Raw genomic sequence first — 18,879 nt, forward strand, 5'->3', positions numbered from 1 at the left:
CACAATGTGTGTGGCCACCTTTAGGGATAAGATATCTAATTTGATGGCTTGCTGCCATAAATGTGATAAAGTAGATGTAAACCTGTTTCCATAGTGCAATAGCTAGAGACTTTATCAAAGTTACCAACTGGCTAATTTAAACAGTTGTACATTACCTATTTATTTTTATGGGGTATATACCTTCCAGTCAGTAATACTTTCTCAATGGTGTATTATAATGCATTTAACTGTTAACAAATTTCAAGAATTTGTAGGGACCCATAGGGTTAATATGCCCCTAAGCCCTACACTTCTTTTCCTGTTACTGGGCAAAGACCCATGTATCATATTTGGTATTAACATATACCCTGTTATTGGCCCAAGGCTAGACCAAACCCTACCACACTTTAATATAGTGTTAGGAAAGGGGTGGTTCTGCCTTCTTGGCCTGCAGCAATTGGTCTGGGTGAAAGCTTTTTGAAGCCTGGGATCCACACCAGCCCAAAAGCTGGAACCCGTGAATGAGGGAATAGCTAGGCAGACTATATTGTGTCATAGCACGTGTAACCACGTGAGATAGACAGCTTGTTTAGTAAGAGCAGTTTCTGGCTCCATCCAGGAGTTTTCCTTTACAGGCACTGTAGGGTTATACAGGTTGCAGGTCAGTGTAAATCCCTGAACCATCATCAGTCATTTGGGATCCAGTTCTAGGGTGATATGCTAAGGATAAAGAACTACTTTCCCTAGACCTTCCACAGTGGTGGTCCAACTGGTTTACTATATTATCTATGCCATCTGCCTTGCTACAAATCCTCATGGTCTCTGAGTATATTCGCTGAACTGTGCAGTCCTTTACGTTTTGTCCATCAATAAACCTGTTATTTAGTTCGTCAGCAAGCGCTCCTGGCGTCCACTTGTTTAATTCTTGCACTTTAAACATACACATGGCAGTGGGAGGTGTAGTTATACAACACCCTCCATATAGCACCTTCCATATTGCGAAGGTCCATCCTGTGAAACAGAGTCACATGTACTCCATGCTCTATCCTAGAGTACAATGCAGGCAGTGAGGGGAGAGCAGACAGTTTCTGCTTCCATGCAATCACCATGCAATGATTGCTGAAAGGAGTTGAGAGGGCGTGGAGAGGGGAGAAAGAAGGGAGTGGGGGCAGATTGTGTAGCTGTATAAAGGTCCCTGCATTTAAAAGCAGAAGTCTGAGGCCGTGCTGGGGAAACAGCTTTCCTTCTAATACAGATCAGGCCTGGAAACAGAAGAGTAATATCAGGTAAAACAAGGCCAGTATGTAAAGGATAGGAATATAAGGCGGACATTGTGATTTTGAGAAAACTAATGCTAAACTTGATCTACTTATCCCTTACCTGCTGCACACAATCTCTTGCCAGTGCTGAAACTAGAGGTAGGCAGAAGAGGCATGTGCCTAGGGTGCACCCAAGAACCTCTGTCCAAACTGTCCAAATGTTTTCCATTCAAAATATCCTTTATAAATGCTTTTATTAGCAAATATATTGTAGAGAAATTATAGTATGTGTTTTTTTCAAAAATTAACCTTAACATTTATTGAGATTCTCTAGGGTGACCAGGTCACTGAAAAATACATGCTGTGGGGTAGAACTGATTACTTTTAAAATAAACTGCAATTAGTTCAGCCCTGCTAGCTGGTTTTTCTAAGACATGTCCCTGAATCTTCAAGTGATCTGGTCACTCTATTATTGAGCTCAGGCTGCAGATCTTTCCCAACCTGCCATTTAGCTCCCCCTCCTTCTCTCGGTGCAGGCTCTTTCAGAGCTCATTCAGACAGGCAGACTTAGCTTGAAAATTAGAAATGCTTCACCCTGCATCCTGGCTTAAAGTCCACATATCGCTGCTGGCTCCTAACATGAAGCAAATTGACTTCCGGTTTCAAGTCAGTCTCCCCCCCCCCCCTTTGCCTTTTCAGGCTTTGGCCAATAAATCAGTGGTAATGTAATTTATTCCAAAACCACTTATAATATTGCAATTTCTTTATGATACATATCATAAAGTATTTAGAAGGGATATATTTAAAGTGATTTTTTTGTTACTGTTCCTTTAATAGTTGTAAATGGCTGTGCTCAAGTAAAGGGGTGGGTCAATGCTCAGCCTTTGTGTTCTATTGAAATTGTTCTCTACACAGTGCAAAGGAGGAAATGGTTTCTCATGTATCTTAGCTGTACTACAAAATGATAGGTGGGGGCTAGGGTAAGATCCTCCACTCTTTCTCTGGCGTTCAGTCTTTACTACAATGTCAGGCTGGGGAGGGCGGGCCAAGGAAATGATCCTGCAGACCCAGGGAAGCTGAGGAGAAAGTTCTGCACTCAGTCCTAGTGTTCCTGTATATAGTATGTTCTGCAATGTATGTGACAGGCTAAGGGAAAAACCCAATCCTGAACTGATCTAATTTGTTATCACAAGTAAGATTCACTTATAATTCTTTTTTTCTTTCTTTTTTTAATTCAAACTGACATCTAATCCATGGAATTTTCTTTATGTATTTATTGCTTCTATTTAGCATATAAAAGGCAATATTAATGATGGGTCCCTTTGAATTTTTTACTAACTATATGTTTTGTGTAAACTTTATTTTGAACGGAGGGTGGAGAGCTAGATTACCTAGTTTTTTATATTCCCCCTAAAACACAAACCGTTTCTGAATGCTTGCTTACAAGCAGTCCTACATACACTAAGGATGAGCTGTTTCCCAGTGAAGCCAATGAGACCTCAGCTTAGCAAAACTTAGTTTCAAAAATCTGTCCTCCATAGATATGTTGAACTACTGTATTACTCCAATAAACACCCTTTACCCACCTGTGAAAATGTTTAGCTTCATTTTGGGAAAGGAAATATCTTCTGCTTAGGGTAGCCAGGTACCTGGGGTAATATTTGGTCTTATGGAGGCATATGTACTGCTGTAGGCAGTGTAGGTATTTGCCAGGCAGCCGTATATAACTTCTTGGCCTTGCCATATGTGATGCAGGGCTTTTTTTGAAAGCAAATACATGCTTAATTTAGTGGATGCACTAAGATGCAGCAGACAATTGCCCAAAAAGTGGGCATGGCCACTGTTATCACCATGGTGCTCACATATTTTATTCCGTCTCTGGATTAGAGTTTGGAAATCTTTACTTGCCAGCTCCTGATGTCACTTATCTCAGGGGCAAGCAGGATTGGCAGGAAGAAGTGGCAGCACAGGTGTGGTTCACAGACTTGGTGCAGTCAGTGTGGCTGTCATACTCTCTGGCTGGCTGCTGGTAGGGCCGGATTTCTGAATAGGGTGCCCCAAGGACACCCCCTTTTGCCACCTGCCCACCTCGACCAATCCCCCTCCACCCCGTAACTCATACGGAGCAATGGGGAGAAGACGTGCTGATGTTTCTGCGCATCCGGTCCCCATTGTTCTGTATGTGGGCAAAATTCCAGTGCGGCTGGGCGGCATGCTGCACCTAAATTTCTGCCACCCTAGGCCCGGGCATTTGTAGTTTAATGGCAGCTGTAAGGTAGCATTTTAGTGCCTCGGTCAGAGCGCACCTGCAAGCTTGTGCTCTCCTATATAAATCAAGGATGTGCTTGAGGCCTTCAAGTTGCTTTAATTTAACCTTAAATTGAGAAGTGTTAGACCTTACTGAGATCTGTGCTGTAAAATGTATTTCTTATGTAACACACACGTATGCAACATACTCCTATGTGTGTCATTGTTCAACTTTTTATATCTTTTGCAGGTAATCAAGATGGTGATAGCAAAGTCATGGACCATGGTGAGGCACTTTGAGGGTGCACCACAACCTGAAGATTTTAAGTTGATAGAGAACGAGCTGCCACCCCTAAAAGATGGAGGTAAGGCCTGGCTATTTAATGTAGGTTTTCTTGCAGCCAAGGCACTGCCACATTTTTACAGTTATCATTTATGTTTTACAGCATGTTTTTATTGGCGTAGTAATTCAAGATATGTCGGAATTCCTAGAGCTGTCACTGTTGTTGTGATATGTGTAGATAACTAATGGAAGTGCTGGAGAGGGGCGCTTCGCTAATGTTCACCTGTCCAAAGCAGTGTTCTCCATACCAGGAAATAATACAGAATTATACTCTGGTCATCAAATGTGATAGGGACCACACCTTTCTCATGATTTTTCAGGAAGCACACCATATCGCACAGTGTTGAACCGTTTCTGCTCAGTCTGATAAATGAAAAATAGTCCAGGGTGTAGCTGCCTTAGCTGTTCCTGATCCTTTAGATTCCTGTGAATTCCAATCTCCTGAGACACCAAGCACTCCAGCTGCTGGTCTAAAGGTGGCCACACACGTGGCGCACAAAAGATTGTACAATCTGCCACTAACCATTCAGGGCTGAAACGGCAGATAAGGAGGTAGAAACAATAGGATTTCTACCTCCTTCTGCCGATTCAGCCCTGACGGCAGATTTTGCTCAGACGCCTTCTATGGCGCCCGATCAAAATCTTTTAACCTGGCCGATCGGCGAGTCGACTGATATCAGCAGCATCCTGCTATATCCGTTGACTCACCGACTTGCCATACATGCACCGAATATCGTACAAAACGAGGTTTCGTACGATATTATCGGTGCGTGTATGGCCAGCTTTAGATGCTTGAGATATTGACACAAAATGTTGAAATCCTGAGTCTTTTCCAGGGATAAGTTTCCAGCAAGAAGAACAATATAGCCCTGGTAATTCATTAATAATACCTTAAGTGAGGATACTTAAGCTATCTTGCTCAAGACTTTGTTTACCTTCTTAATGAGCATAGAATGTGATTAGCATTTGTCAGGCTAAATGAACTTTTTTAAAGTGATACTGACACCAGAGATGAACACTGACTACAGGCAGTATTTAAATGTAACCACCCCATTACTTGCCTCACACTCTGCAGTTTCATGTCTGGAACAAGCTTGTTTTTAAGACTAATGTCCCATGGAGAATAGTCGTGGGGTTTTTAAAAAGTGAGTTCCAGCGACATGTCGCTCATAAAAATCGCCAGTACCTAAACCGACGATACTACTTCAAATCTCTTATCGCTCCGAATTGCTACGAGACCCTTTTTCGAGCAATTTTACAAAGAAAGCATTGTCATTCAAAACTATTGGAGTTGCTGAAAGTAAAACCCAGCGAGAAGTCGCTGAGATTTCCCCATTGCACTGAATGTAATTTCTAATTGTGGGCAGGGAATATGGCACCGGTTTTTGTGGGAAATAGAACCACTCCGTTGTTGAAATCTCTAGTAATCGTTTGTTAGGAAAAGGTGATAGACTTGTTGCTGGAACTCGCTTTTTAAAAATCACAGCAACTAAATGTCCTCGTGGCACCTAATTTTAAATGTGACCGCATAAATTTAGAATACTATTATGGTGGGACTCTGTTACCATAAGTTGGAAGTGCTATACAGTATATGTCAGAATTCATAAAGCTGCAAATAAAATCTAATTGCATTCAGCATTATTTGCATCAATAGTCTTATTATTGATCTAGGTTAGGGTGACCAGGTCACTTGAAAGTCAGCGGCACTTGCAAACAGTTCAGCTTTGCTAGCTGGATTTTTTAGATGTGAACAAATGTTCAAATGTTATCCTTTTAAGGGGGCTTGAACACGGTAAGTACAACTACCACTGCTTTATGGTATAGTTATGAGTTTGCAAAAAATGCATTAACTAGTTATCTCCAGTTTCCAAATTGGTCTGTACCGATGAGAATGGAAATTTGCTCCCAAAAGAACACTGAGCAGGGCCAGCGTGAAGTCCTTTCATCTGGCTACAGACCCATATAATAACATGAAATGATTAAAGTTCTGCAAGTTCACCACACAAGTTAAACAACACTATGATATATAAAGGGTTCATTCAGTGGAATCTAAACAGAATTTACAGATAAATATAAATCAATATTGTTTGCAAAACAGAGATGTAGTTGCGCGCTTTATATATTTACTTTCTCAAATGGTTTAGAGTAACTGTTTTTAAAAAACTTTATTTTTAGAGGTGCTGCTGGAATCTGAGTTTCTGAGTGTCGACCCATACATGAGGTAATTTAAATTTGTATATTTTGGGGTTTATTTCTAAGCATGGGGCACATTTTCACCTGGGCAGTAGCCCATGGCAACTATGGCTCATGTGGGTTACATATGGTAACCTATGGTTCCTGTGTGCAAAGTTGGCCAGTGTTTATAAATGAGGCCAAGGCCAAAGCCATTATCCTTTACAGGGATGCTGGGAAAAATCTGTTGCATAATCTCAGTGTTTCTTTTATCTTATTTTTTGATTTTCAAAATAAACTTTATATACTAGGTTTCTGTTTTAGAAACAACTTTATTCTGAACATTGCTCTCTTACAGTAGATGTGTAATATTCCATGTTAATTTTATATTGGTTCATAATAAAGTAGGGATGCATCTAATCCAGGATTCGGTTCTGTTTTCGGCCAAAATGTTAGGCACCCCCAAGGGACTTTAATCACTTACCTTTTACCCCAGGCTGGTGCCCCCGTTAGGAGAAAACCGCACCAGCCCGGGGTAGCTACGAGTGTGGTCTCCTTCCTTCTTCACGGGCATGTGCAGTAGAAGGAAAAGCCGAACTTTAACAAAAAAGTCTGCTTTTTTTCAATCTCCCGGCCCAGGGATTTTGGTGGCAGAAGGAAGAGGAAACAGGTGCCCCGGGCTGGTGCGGTTTTCTCCTAACAGGGCACCAACCAGGGGTTAAAGGTAAGCAATTAAAGTCACTTGCAGGTGCCTAACATTTTGGCACCCCCAAGTGACTTAGCCTTTTACTTCTCCTTTAAGACTTTTATTTCATTTCACACTAACTGATTCTGTATCATAGTCTTTAAAAAATTTGCAAATAAAAATGCCACACTTAATATATCTCCTCATTAAACAACTGTCAACAATCTTGTACCACACTATTGTTTCACTAACCTTGTAGCCATATTTGTACCCTCATAAGCGGCTACTTCCCATTGTGAATCTAGGTCAGCGGAGAATGGGCTGATCTGCTCCTTACATACCATTGTTGTGTGTACAGTGACAACATGGCATTAGCCCATCAGTGCGTACATGAGGCAGATTTTGGCATGTTAACTAAATTATGTATTTTGTTCCACAATCTGCTCTGTGAATGTGTTGATGGGCTGACACTATGCCCGTCTACTCTTGTACGAACAGGGACTAACAAGAGCAGATTGCCCTTTTTGTAGATACACAATATGTGTAAGTATGTTTCTTACCCTCCCTTAATAATATACTGTGCTAAAAATTGTGATTTTCTTCCTATAATTTCAGTACTGGTCTCAGAGCTGGCGTGTAATGTAAATCTGAATAAATTGCTAATCAGCCTTATATTGTGAAATTTGAATTCTATATACACAGTATATTGTGAGTTGATCCCTAAGCTCAGGTAACTGACAGCAACACGGAGCATGTGCAGTAAATCAGGAGAAAAGATCTTGGGGAGCTACTGGGGCATTTTGGAGGCACAGATTTTCCCTGCTGTAGGGCTGTGCTTGTCTTAAGCTGGCGCAAAAGCTTAAAACATAATGTACAACATTTCTAGTCTACTTCTTAGATTAGGCTTTGGTTCTCCTTTTAAATCTCCTTTTAAATGAAAGAAAAATGTCTGTTTCAGCTTCATGATATTTTTTCTCAATTTTCTTAAAGCTGAGTCATATGGGATTCTTGTTCTCTGTGCCCCCATACTGTAGTGAATGTGTTTGAGGTGAATAACAGAACATTCTAATGCACTGGTCATAGGAATGTGTTGGTAGCTATATCATAGGAATGTGTTGGTAGCTATATCTACTGATATTAACATTGAGAAGAAACATCTGTGTAACTTTTTGTACCGTTTATGCTCAACAGGCCATATAGTAAAATGAAGTTAAAGGAAGGAGATGTTATAATGGGATCACAGGTTGCCAGGTAAATGTCTTCTGTCTTCTGCTTTGTATGCATTAGTTATGGCTCATAAAGATGCATAAAGTAATAGTCTCTCCTGACTCTCCAATATCATGAATTAAATTACAGTTATAAAGTATTATTTATCATTATATTGTGTAGTCCCAACTACACAGCAGTCTTATGAAATGCTTTAATTACCCTAAACCTTAGGACCTAAGGTAATCAATGCATCTACAGAGTATATGTGTCCTAAAAAAGACTCACTGGGCATATTTTGGCAAGTAGTGCTCACCTTGTGTGTAATATTAAAAACATATGTAAACCTTTAACAAAATGTAATTTCTCAGGGTGGTTTCCTAAGCAAATTTGCAAATTATATTAATGATCCAGTTTAAAGCTATTAAGCAGTTTATTAACTGCTAATATAATGAACAGGGCCACCGGCTGGTCATTTCCTCTGGCTGCAGTTAGAAAGATATATACCTTCAGAAGGAAAATGGAAAGCTAGTTGGATGGTGCTCAGGAAAGAGATGAGAAAGGCCATCTGAGGTTTCTGATCTTTCCTGAGCATAAGAACATCTAAACAGTTCTGTTTTCCCTTTGAACATATATCTCTTTAATCATACAGTTGTATGAAATTACCAGTTGGTGGCTTTGTTGTTGCAAAATTCATTATACAGGTATGGGACCTGTTATCCACAATGCTCAGGACCTGGGGTTTTCCAGGTAAGGGATATTTCCATAATTTGGATCTCCATAATTTAAGTCTGCTAAAAATCATTTATATATTGAATAAACCCAATAGGAGTGTTTTGCCTCAAATAAGGATTAATTATTTCTTAGTTGGGATCAAGTACAAGGTTCTGTTTTATTATTACAGAGAAAAAGGAAATCCTTTTTAAAAATTAGAATTATTTGCTTATATTGGAGTCTATGGGAGATGGCCTTTCTGTAATTCGGAGCTTTCTGGATAATGGGTTTCCGGATAAGGGATCCCATTCCTTTTTTTAAGGAACAAGTAAACCTTTTATTTTAAAACCCCTTCAAATTATGTAAACAGTCCCCAAAATGACATACTTTATTCCCTACATTGAGTCTAGTGAGAAAAAACATCATTGCTCATTGTAGGGTAAGAGATATGTCATTTTGGGGGCTGTTTAGAGTCTTTTAAGAATTTTAGGGTTTTTATATCCTTGAAGTAAAGAAGTGGATAAAAAAAAAATGCACGGCATTGTTTCAGATTTATTTGTATTATGGATTTGAATCATGTTATTTGTGGTACATTTTTTTTCACTTTTTCTTTATTTTAGCAAGGATACCTGTATCTGATGGTATTTGTGTTTTGTGTGTTTCTTATTAGAGTGATAGAGAGCAAGAACCCTGCCGTCCCAGTGGGTGGCTATTATGTTGCCTTTGCAGGATGGACAACACATTTCATATCTGATGGCCAAGGACTAGCTCCCCTCCCTTCCAGCTGGCCTGAGAACCTACCCAAATCACTGGCACTGGGGGCTGCTGGCATGCCAGGGTTGGTTACCAAATCGTTGATAGTTTTTATTATGTTTGCTTTGAAAATGATGCAGTTATTTGTTCCTTTGTTTTTGTTGTATGATGTCCTTATCTTCACAGCTATTCTATGTACCGCTGTTCTTATGTGTGAAATATATTGTGATTTGTATTATTTTTGTTACATATTCCCCCTTAAGAGAGATACAGTAGTGCAACTGTCTACTAGATTTTATAGTTTTCCAGGATTGGTAATAGGCTAGCCACTTGGCTGGTATTTCTCCAGCTTAGGCAGCAAATCACTAGCTAGGGCCGATGCCTGTATTCTAAACTTCTAGGAGCTTATTTATAAAGACTGGGCATATTTGCACCTAAGCAGTAACCCATAGCAACCAGTAATTACATTTTTTCAGTCAGCAGCAGGTATAACAATGAAAGCAGACTTATGGTTTCTATGTGTAACTATCCAGGTGCAAATTTGCCCAGTGTTTATAAATTAACCTCCCCATCCTTTCCTCAGGGAAACACTGTTAGCCCCACTGGACAAGCCTGTTTAAGTTCTCTATCTCTCATACCACCACCTACAACTCTATACACCTGTGTCTGATCTGCACAAGTCCCCACCATTTGATATCAACAGCCTGTCTCTTCCTGTACTGGCCAGCAACATTTCCTGACAAAGGTGGCAACCCTCCGTGGGACTAGTGGTGAGTTACAGGGAACCTGGCTTGCCATGTGGGACATATGGTGCTGAGGAATGTACAGCAAAGAACTGAGACTTGTTGTTTTCCTGTTTGTATTATTAAAAAAATTGCAAGTTTGTTGCATACACACAGGTAGTATTGCTTTTATACACAGAACATAAGTGGTAGCCACAGAGGGGTTAGAATCCAGGTTTAAAATGTAGTACCTGTTTAATTAAATCAAATGTCTAAGCAACTTTCCATTATACATTAATTACAAATATCCAGTGATTTTTATTTTTTTAAGCTTGGTTGCTGTGTATACGGTAAACCTAAAATAGATTCTGGAATGAATGCATATTTAGCATTTCTGATATCTGCTACTTGGAGAGCTTGCACTTGCACTCGCTATACATAGACCAATAATTTGCCAACTCGGATTGGAAAGATCAAGCCAGCAGCTTTTGTTACCCCATGTATGGCCACCTTTACACTCGCAGCTGCCAATAAAGCTTTGGTACAAACTTAGTGTTATACCAAAAACTGTGTTCTAGAATATTTGAAATGTATTTTTTCTCTACCAGACTGACAGCATATTTTGGCCTTTTGGAACTTTGCAATCCAAAGGAAGGGGATGTTGTCCTTGTTAACGCTGCTGCTGGTGCTGTTGGCTCACTTGTGGGTCAGATTGCAAAGATCAAAGTAAGTGAAAACCATGGGAAGGTAAAAGCAAAATGAAAGCACAATAAGTGATCCATTAGAGATATCAAACTGGTGGCCTTGCAGCTATTAGGGAACTTCCAACATTCAAAGGGGTTCCAGCTACCCATAATCTGTTTTTCCTTCTCACAAGATACATATATAATATTTAATTATATTTCTGACAGGGCTGCAAAGCAGTTGGATGTGCTGGCTCAGATGACAAAGTAGGCTTTTTAAAAGAAATTGGATTTGATGAAGCCTTTAACTACAAGACTGTAAGCTCCTTGGCAGAAGCTCTGAAAAAGGCCTCTCCAGAAGGATACGACTGCTACTTTGAAAATGTAAGCTCCTATGGCAAGTAAAAAAAAATGACACTGTGCAAATGTTTCCCTTTAATCAAAACTCATATAATCTTACTTATAGTCCTGGTTTTCACTTATTCACCAAACAGAAAAGGACCATTAGCATATTTGTGTGGCCAGATATTACAAAAGGAACAAAATAACCTTCCCAGCAGTAAACCAAACTACTGAATTATTTTCCAAATTGATCAGGAGCAAAATGTAAGCTATTAACTAGTCAAAAATGGCAATATAGGTCATTGCAGGGCTTACTTGCCATAAGAAACTGGAATTCAGCACATTTAAAATGATACCTATGACTTTCAATCAGTGCTTGCTTTTACACAGGTGACAATGAAATGCTACTTGCTAATTGTTTGACTAGACCTACAGCAAACTTTGCACATTTTGTTACATAACTTGCTATGGGTGTAGTGTTTAAGGCTTTTTAACTACTACACTGAAATTAGAATTTCACAATTGATGTCCCATATTAAAACTAGTGCATTTATATTTTATAGAGACACCTTTCGCAGAATAGAAAGCTTTAAGGCTCATGCCACACCAGGCGTAGGGCTGATTTTTTCGGCAAGCGGAAAAACGCTTGCCGAAAATTCAACCCTACGCCTGCTACTTGTGCCTGCACCCGCATGAATGGGATACGCTCGGGTGCAGGCACATGTAGCCGATATACGCATGAAAACGCGAGAGAATGCAAAGTCTCGCGTTTTCGTGCGTATATCGGCTACATGTGCCTGCACCCGAGCGTATCCCATTCATTCGGGTGCAGGCACAAGTAGCAGGCGTAGGGCTGAATTTTCGGCAAGCGTTTTTCCGCTTGCCGAAAAAATCAGCCCTACGCCTGGTGTGGCATCAGCCTAAACCTGCATGCTGGCATTTTCCCATTGTGCTGTGCAGCAACACTAGGCATGTAGAGATGATGGAGAAACCCAGAACAGACAACTTAACAGCGTTTGTGGTATATTTTTCTGAAGATGCTGTAAATTCTATAGCAGGGGGTTCTGAAATGGTTAGATTTTTTGTTGCTGTATGTAGCAGATATAGTAGTGGTTTTGGTGATGGCTCTGACCATGCTCCTTGCTCTGCCCCAGTGAGGGATGTGGCTGTACACCGTTCTTTAAAGGGAATATGTTCCACCCCCTTTCCCCCCCAATTAGCTGGGCTAATGTAAACAACATACCTGACTCCATGATTTAAAAGGAAACCACATAAGATAAGAAATACCCTGCCTCTGACTTGAATAAACAATATCTGATTCCCCCAGAGTCATCCATCACCTGCACCTTGTTCTAAGTAAAAGTGATGCATTCTAGTAATCAAAGTTCCTCCTTTTTTAAGAGGACTACACACTGCCGACCCCCCATCCTTCCTTCTCTGCAAAGTTACCATTCATCCAGTCTGAAGCTTTGGAAGCACTCCTTATGTGTGCATGACCCCTCCTCCTATTTTTCAACAATTTTATTTTTTCACACCTTGTGTGAAAACTTGGTTTCAGTAATAAGAAATATTATTTCAGATATGGGATCCGTTATGGGATCCGAAAGTTCTGAAATATGAAAAGGCTATCTCCCTTAGGCTCCATTATTAGAATAAATTATAAAATTAGAAGCAAATAATTCTAATTTTTAAAACTGATTTACCTTTTCTCTGTAATAATAAAACTGTACCTTGTACTTGATCCCAACTAAGATATAATTGATCTTTATTGGAGACAAAACAATCCTATTTGGTAGATTTAAGGTATGGAGATCCAAATTACAGAAAGATCTCTTATCCGAAAACCCCAGGTCCTGAGCATTCTGGATAACAGGTCCCATACCTGTATCAATAAAAAAAAAAATAACCATTTGGTTTTTTTTTTTCAAAGCATTGTAGAATTTTTTTCTGGCTTCTGAAATGTCCATTTTTTTAGGTTGGGGGGAAATTTGCAGATACTGCTCTGCAACAAATGAAAGATTTTGGAAGAATTGCTGTCTGTGGTGCCATCTCTTTGTATAATGATTCAGTACCCTCGACAGGTAAAATCCTTAATTAACTTTCAGTATTGGGCCATTTTTGTATCTTACTGATATTTTGGGCGATAGTTAATGTGTATACACAGTAATTTATTTTATTAAGAACACCCATGATCTTATTTATATACAGATCTCTCATTGCCTTCTATGTTTATGGGCAGTACCAGGGGTAGTGTAGATCTGGCCAATGCTTTATTTCTTATGTAATATAAGCCTATAGCCTATGACTTTGTAAAGCATGGCTGCAGGAAATAGGACTCAACAAGAGCCTAATGCTTTGATTAGTGTAAGCAGATTTGTGATTTTACTGGGATAATATTGCCAGAGGTAAATGAAGCCTAATTATTTTCCAAGGGCCGTACATTCAACCATATATACTCTTCAAACAACTCCGTATGGAAGGATTTCTTGTGACTCGCTGGCAAGACCGATACCCAGAAGGGCAGAAACAGCTCTTGCAGTGGATTATAGAGGTAAGAGTCGGCCTGTGTCCTGGTTTGGTACAACACATTTGAACAAATATACTGTAACTACTTATATTACATAATTTTTGTGCATATTACTTTTCATTAGGCCACTTACTTTAGGGCATATTAAGCAGGCCTTTTCATTCTCTTGTGAGCAAAACATATTTCCTTTTTCTGGTTTCTTACAGGGAAAGCTGAAGTACCATGAGCACATCACAAATGGCTTTGAGAACATGCCAGCAGGTTTTATGGGGATGCTTAAAGGAGAAAATATTGGCAAAGCTATTATTAAAGTTTAAAAAGCTCCTGAAGAATGTAACCTTATATATTATATTGGACCCATTATCCAGAATGCTCAGGGCCAATGGTTTTCCGGATAAGGGGTCTTTCCGTTATTTGGATCTGTATACCTTAAGTCTACAAAAAAATCAATAAAACATGAACTAAAACCAATAGGATTGTTTTGCATCCAATAAGGATTAATCAGTCAATGGGAGACAGGCTTTCCGTAATTCGGAGCTTTCTGGAAAACAGTTTTCCCGATAAGTGATCCCAAACTTGTATATGTTTTGCATTTTAGCTGGGGTTTTTTTTTGTGTTGTGGGGTAGTGATGTGCAGGTCGACCCTAACCTGCCTGCTCCCGACACAAACCCTTCCCTACCTGGCATCTGCCCTGTATTTATAGACCTGCTCCTGCCCCAAAATGATATCACATAAGGGGTGGGTGTGCACCTTTTAATTCAGAAGCTGGAAGACCAAGGCCAGCAGTGTTAGGTTGCGGGCGGGGAAAGCTGAACCCGAACCCGCCTGCGAGCCACAATAGTAATGTGCCGAGGTCAGCCCGAACCCGCCTGACCCATGTTGTGGGGTCCTTTATTGGTTTGCCTCATCCCAAGAATAAATCTCTCTGATAAAGAGAGATTAAAGCCAGACATGCACCAAAAACACAGCAACATGAAATAGAGTTGGACAGATCCAAGGGTGAGGTGAATGGACTAACTTGGTTACAGTTGGAAGAGAAAAGACAGAACTGTGTGAACAAAGGCCCCCAGGATAATACATTTTTATTCCTACCCCCCAAAAAAAAATAATCTAAAAATAACCCCCCCCCCCCCATTTGTATGTCTGTCTGTAAAGGCACCAGGCTTCATTATATAAAGTTACAGTAATTTATACTTAATCATACTTGAGATACTGAATGAAAGTTAGACCTGCCTGAAGGACTCCTATAAAGGATCTTCCAGTGTTCAGTTCGAGTTTTTTGGGTAAATATACAGCACTTGATTTTTTTTATCATTTGTTATAATAGATTATCTACACACACTCACAGATTCAAAAACTTTTTGTTAAAAAAATTCGATACTGTATTTGGTATAATCTCATTTATCCATGCTATTTATATACGCTAAGGGCAGTGGCACACGGGGAGATTAGTCGCTCCGCAACAACGAATCTTTGTTGTCGCAGGTGACTAATCTCCCCGCAATGCCATCCCACCGGCTAGAATGTAGATTGCCGGTGGGATGGCATACACGCCACTGCTATTTCCGGAAGTCGGTCGAAGTTTCCCCTACAGGCGACTTCGGGTGACTTTCTAGATTCTAGCCGGTGGGATGGCATTGCGGGGAAATGTTGCCTGCGACAACGAAGATTTGCCGCGGGGCGGCTAATCTCCCAGTGTGCCACTGCCCTAAAAGGGGCAGCTAGTTTTCAAGAGATAAATGTAAGGGCAGTGGCCAGGGTTGGACTGGGGGTTGCAGGGCTCACCGGAGCTTGAGCGCCAGAGGCCCTGCAGGTGCCCCCGCCGGCCACATCCCCTAACCCCCCCCCCCGCAGGGTCCCCCACCCAACGTCCTCCCCGAGCACACATAAATTTAACGCGTCAGGGGAGGAACAGTCGGCCAGGGGGAGTGCCGGCAAGGGTCGGGTCTGGGCCGCCAGGGCCCACTATGACCGGGGCCCACCGGGATTTTTCTCAGTGTCCCATTGGCCCAGTCTGACCCTGGCAGGGCAGACTGGGAGATCAGACCAGAGTTCATCAAGTTCAACTCTTCCAAGTAAACCCAGCACACACTAACCTATACTTACCAATCTATTATCACATACATAAACTCTATATACAAACATTAATACTAACTGTAGTATCACAATAGCCTTGGATACTATGCTTGTTCAAGAAATCATCCAGGCCCCTCCATCCAGGCATTAACAGAATCTGCCATCACAACATCACTAGGAAGGGCATTCCATAACCTCACTGCCCTCACAGTGAAAAACCACCTACACTGCTTCAAATGGAAGCTCCGTTCCTCTAATCTAAAGGGGTGGCCTCTGGTGCGTTGATTGTTTTAATGGGAGAAAAGAACACCCCTTGTCTGCCTATAATCCCTTCTAATGTACTTGTACAGAGTAATCATGTCTTCTCACAAGCGCCTCTTTTCCAGATAAGACAACCCCAACCATGACCGTTATACCTCATAGCTTAAATCTTCCATCCTCTTTAGTTGCACGTCTCTGCACTCTCTCCAGCTCATTAATATCCTTCTTAAGGACTGGAGCCCAAAACTGCACTGCATACTCAAGGTGAGGCCTTACCAGGGACCTATAAAGGGGCAAAATTATGTTTTCATCCCTTGAGTCAATGGCCTTTTTTACACAAGACAGCACTTTATTTGCTTAAGTAGCCACCAAATGACATTGCCAGGAATTAGACAACTTATTATCTACAAAAAAACCCAGATCCTTCTCCAGTAAGCTGTACCATAAAGAGCTGTGGTTGCCTTGAGGTAGTACAAAGCCCAAAAATGCAATGTGCAAGTTTTTACTCTACTTGTTTATTAAGATTATGTTCTCCTTTAAGGGTATAAAAAAAATTGTGGGGAAGTAAGATGCTGAAACGCAGTGATTCCAGAACAAAATGGACTTTTTAAGAGACAGTGGAAGCCATTGGCTTCACCCCTCAACCCAGCTGGGACATGCATAATGCAATATATGTGGGTATCCGGTGGCAGGCTAGGGGCTTGATAAAAGACACACTGCCCACTTAAAGGCACTGCCTGTAGATGCTTATATGAAAAATACAGCCCTGATAGCATTCAGCTAATAAAGGACCGAATTATTATGAGACTTAACTAGGCCAGTTTGTTTTCTCCCTTGTGTTTAAGTGACAGTGTGTGGAAATGGGCTGGAAAATTTGGTAAAAACAAAACTACTTGCATAGAAAATGAAATAAAAAAAATGGTAAAATACTGGTTTCTCATTCTGGGGCCCTGTATTGCTTGAGGTTCTGCACCATAAGAATGCCACCATCCAGACTGGTGGCTAACCCAACCTTACATTTTCCTGTTTAGATTTTCATCTCAGGCCCTGCCATATCTTTCTCTGACACTACTACCTACCATTCTCACACTGACTCCAGCCACTCTTACCTACCACCTGCATTCGTGCCACACCTACCTACCACTGACACTCACTCCAGCCACTCCTTCCTACCACTGACACTTACTCCAGACACTCCTACCTACCACCTGCATTCCTGCCACACCTACCTACCACTGACACTCACTCCAGACACTCCTTCCTACCACTGACACTCCAGCCACTCCTACCTACCACTGACATTTACTCCAGACACTCCTACCTACTACTGACACTTACTTCAGCCACTCTATCTACCACAACTATCTACCACTCGCAACCTTACCACTCCTACCTAGCACTGACACTCCAGCCACTCCTACCTACCACATGCACCCCTGCCACTCCTACCTACCACTGACACTCCAGCCACTCCTACCTACCACTGACACTCCAGCCACTCCTACCTGCCACACTTCATCCATTCCTACCTACCTAACACTCAGTCCAGTCACTCCTACCACACTTAGACTCACTCCAGCTGCTCCAACCTACCTCCCACTCACAGCCATGCCACTTCTACCTATCATTTACACTGACCCCTGCTGCACGTACTCTCACACTCTCTACCAATCTCACAGATACTATTACCTAACACTCTTATCCCAGCCACTTTTACCTCACTCCAGCCACTCCAGTCTAGGCTCTCAGACTTATGCATGTCACTCCTACCTACCACTCCCACTCCTACTTCCCACTCCTACCTGTCATTCCTACCTCATCATTATCACACTAACCCCAGCAATTCCTCCCTACAACTCACACCCCTGCAACTCCTACTTATAACTCTTACACTCACCCCATGCCACTCCTACCATCCCTATTCACACCACTCCATCCACTCACATCTACTGCTCTCACACTCGTTCCATCCTTTCCTAACTACCTCTCTAAGACTCACTCCATCCACTGCTCTCTACCACTCACACACATTCCAGACACTCCTACCTGCCACTCTCTTACTCACTAAAGCCACTCCTACCTAACGCTCTCACACTCACTCCAGCCACTCCTACCTACCAGTCTCACACAGACTCAAGCCACTCCTACCTACCATTATCAGATTCACCCCTGCAACTCCTAATCAAAACTCTGACTCACCCCAGTCACTCCTATCTACCTCTACTAACCCTCTACTCAGCCCCTTTTGCACTCTTCTCAGCCACTCTTACCTACTACTTTCACACTAACTCCAGCCACTCCAACCTACCAGTCTCACACTCACTCCAGCCACTCCTACCGACCATTATTACATTCACCCCTGCAACTCCTAATTACCACTCTCAGTCTCACCCTATCCACTTTTACCAACCACTCGCACCCATGCCACTCCTACTATCCCTATTCACACCACTCCATCCACTCATATCTACCTTTCTAAGACTCAAGCCATTTCTCTTTACTACTCATACTCGTTCCAGACACTCCTACCTACCACTCTCACACTCGCTCCAACCACTCCTACCTACCATCATTACACTCACCCCTGCAATTCCTAATTACCACTCTTAGTCTCACCCCAGCCACTTTAACCTACCACTCGCACCCATGTCACTCCTACCATCCTCATTCACACTCACTCCAGCCCCTGCTACCTACTACTATTACATTCACCTGAGGCAGGCTTACTTACTACTCTCACACTCACTCCTGCCAATCCTACCTACCATTTTCACATTCACCCCAGCCATATCTCCATGCCACTGCCACCCCTGCCACTCCTACTTACTGCTCTCACACTCGCCTCAGCCACTACAGCCTAGACTATCACACAACCCTGCAACTCCTACCTACCAGTCTCTCCCAATCCA

General features: G+C 41.6%; 1 protein-coding gene across 2 annotated transcripts; it reads left to right on the forward strand.

The window, feature by feature from the left end:
• The first annotated feature begins 1,231 nt into the window (after positions 1-1,231).
• On the forward strand, positions 1,232-14,105 carry ltb4dh (protein). Of its 2 annotated transcripts, none has more exons than NM_001008099.1 (10): positions 1,232-1,265; positions 3,736-3,850; positions 6,004-6,049; positions 7,877-7,936; positions 9,276-9,443; positions 10,689-10,806; positions 10,992-11,147; positions 13,081-13,186; positions 13,538-13,656; positions 13,839-14,099. In NM_001008099.1, the coding sequence occupies exons 2-10, from the start codon at positions 3,745-3,747 to the stop codon at positions 13,947-13,949; spliced, it is 990 nt and encodes a 329-aa protein (NP_001008100.1). In that variant the 5' UTR covers positions 1,232-1,265; positions 3,736-3,744; the 3' UTR covers positions 13,950-14,099. The 2 variants fall into 2 exon arrangements, with proteins under 2 accessions (NP_001008100.1, XP_031754601.1); XM_031898741.1 differs by lacking the exon at positions 1,232-1,265 and adding an exon at positions 2,151-2,218 and having other exon boundaries at positions 13,839-14,105.
• Positions 14,106-18,879: the final 4,774 nt, after the last annotated feature.

This window comes from Xenopus tropicalis, chromosome 1 (assembly GCF_000004195.4).
Source record: "Xenopus tropicalis strain Nigerian chromosome 1, UCB_Xtro_10.0, whole genome shotgun sequence".
Classification (NCBI taxonomy): domain Eukaryota; kingdom Metazoa; phylum Chordata; class Amphibia; order Anura; family Pipidae; genus Xenopus; species Xenopus tropicalis.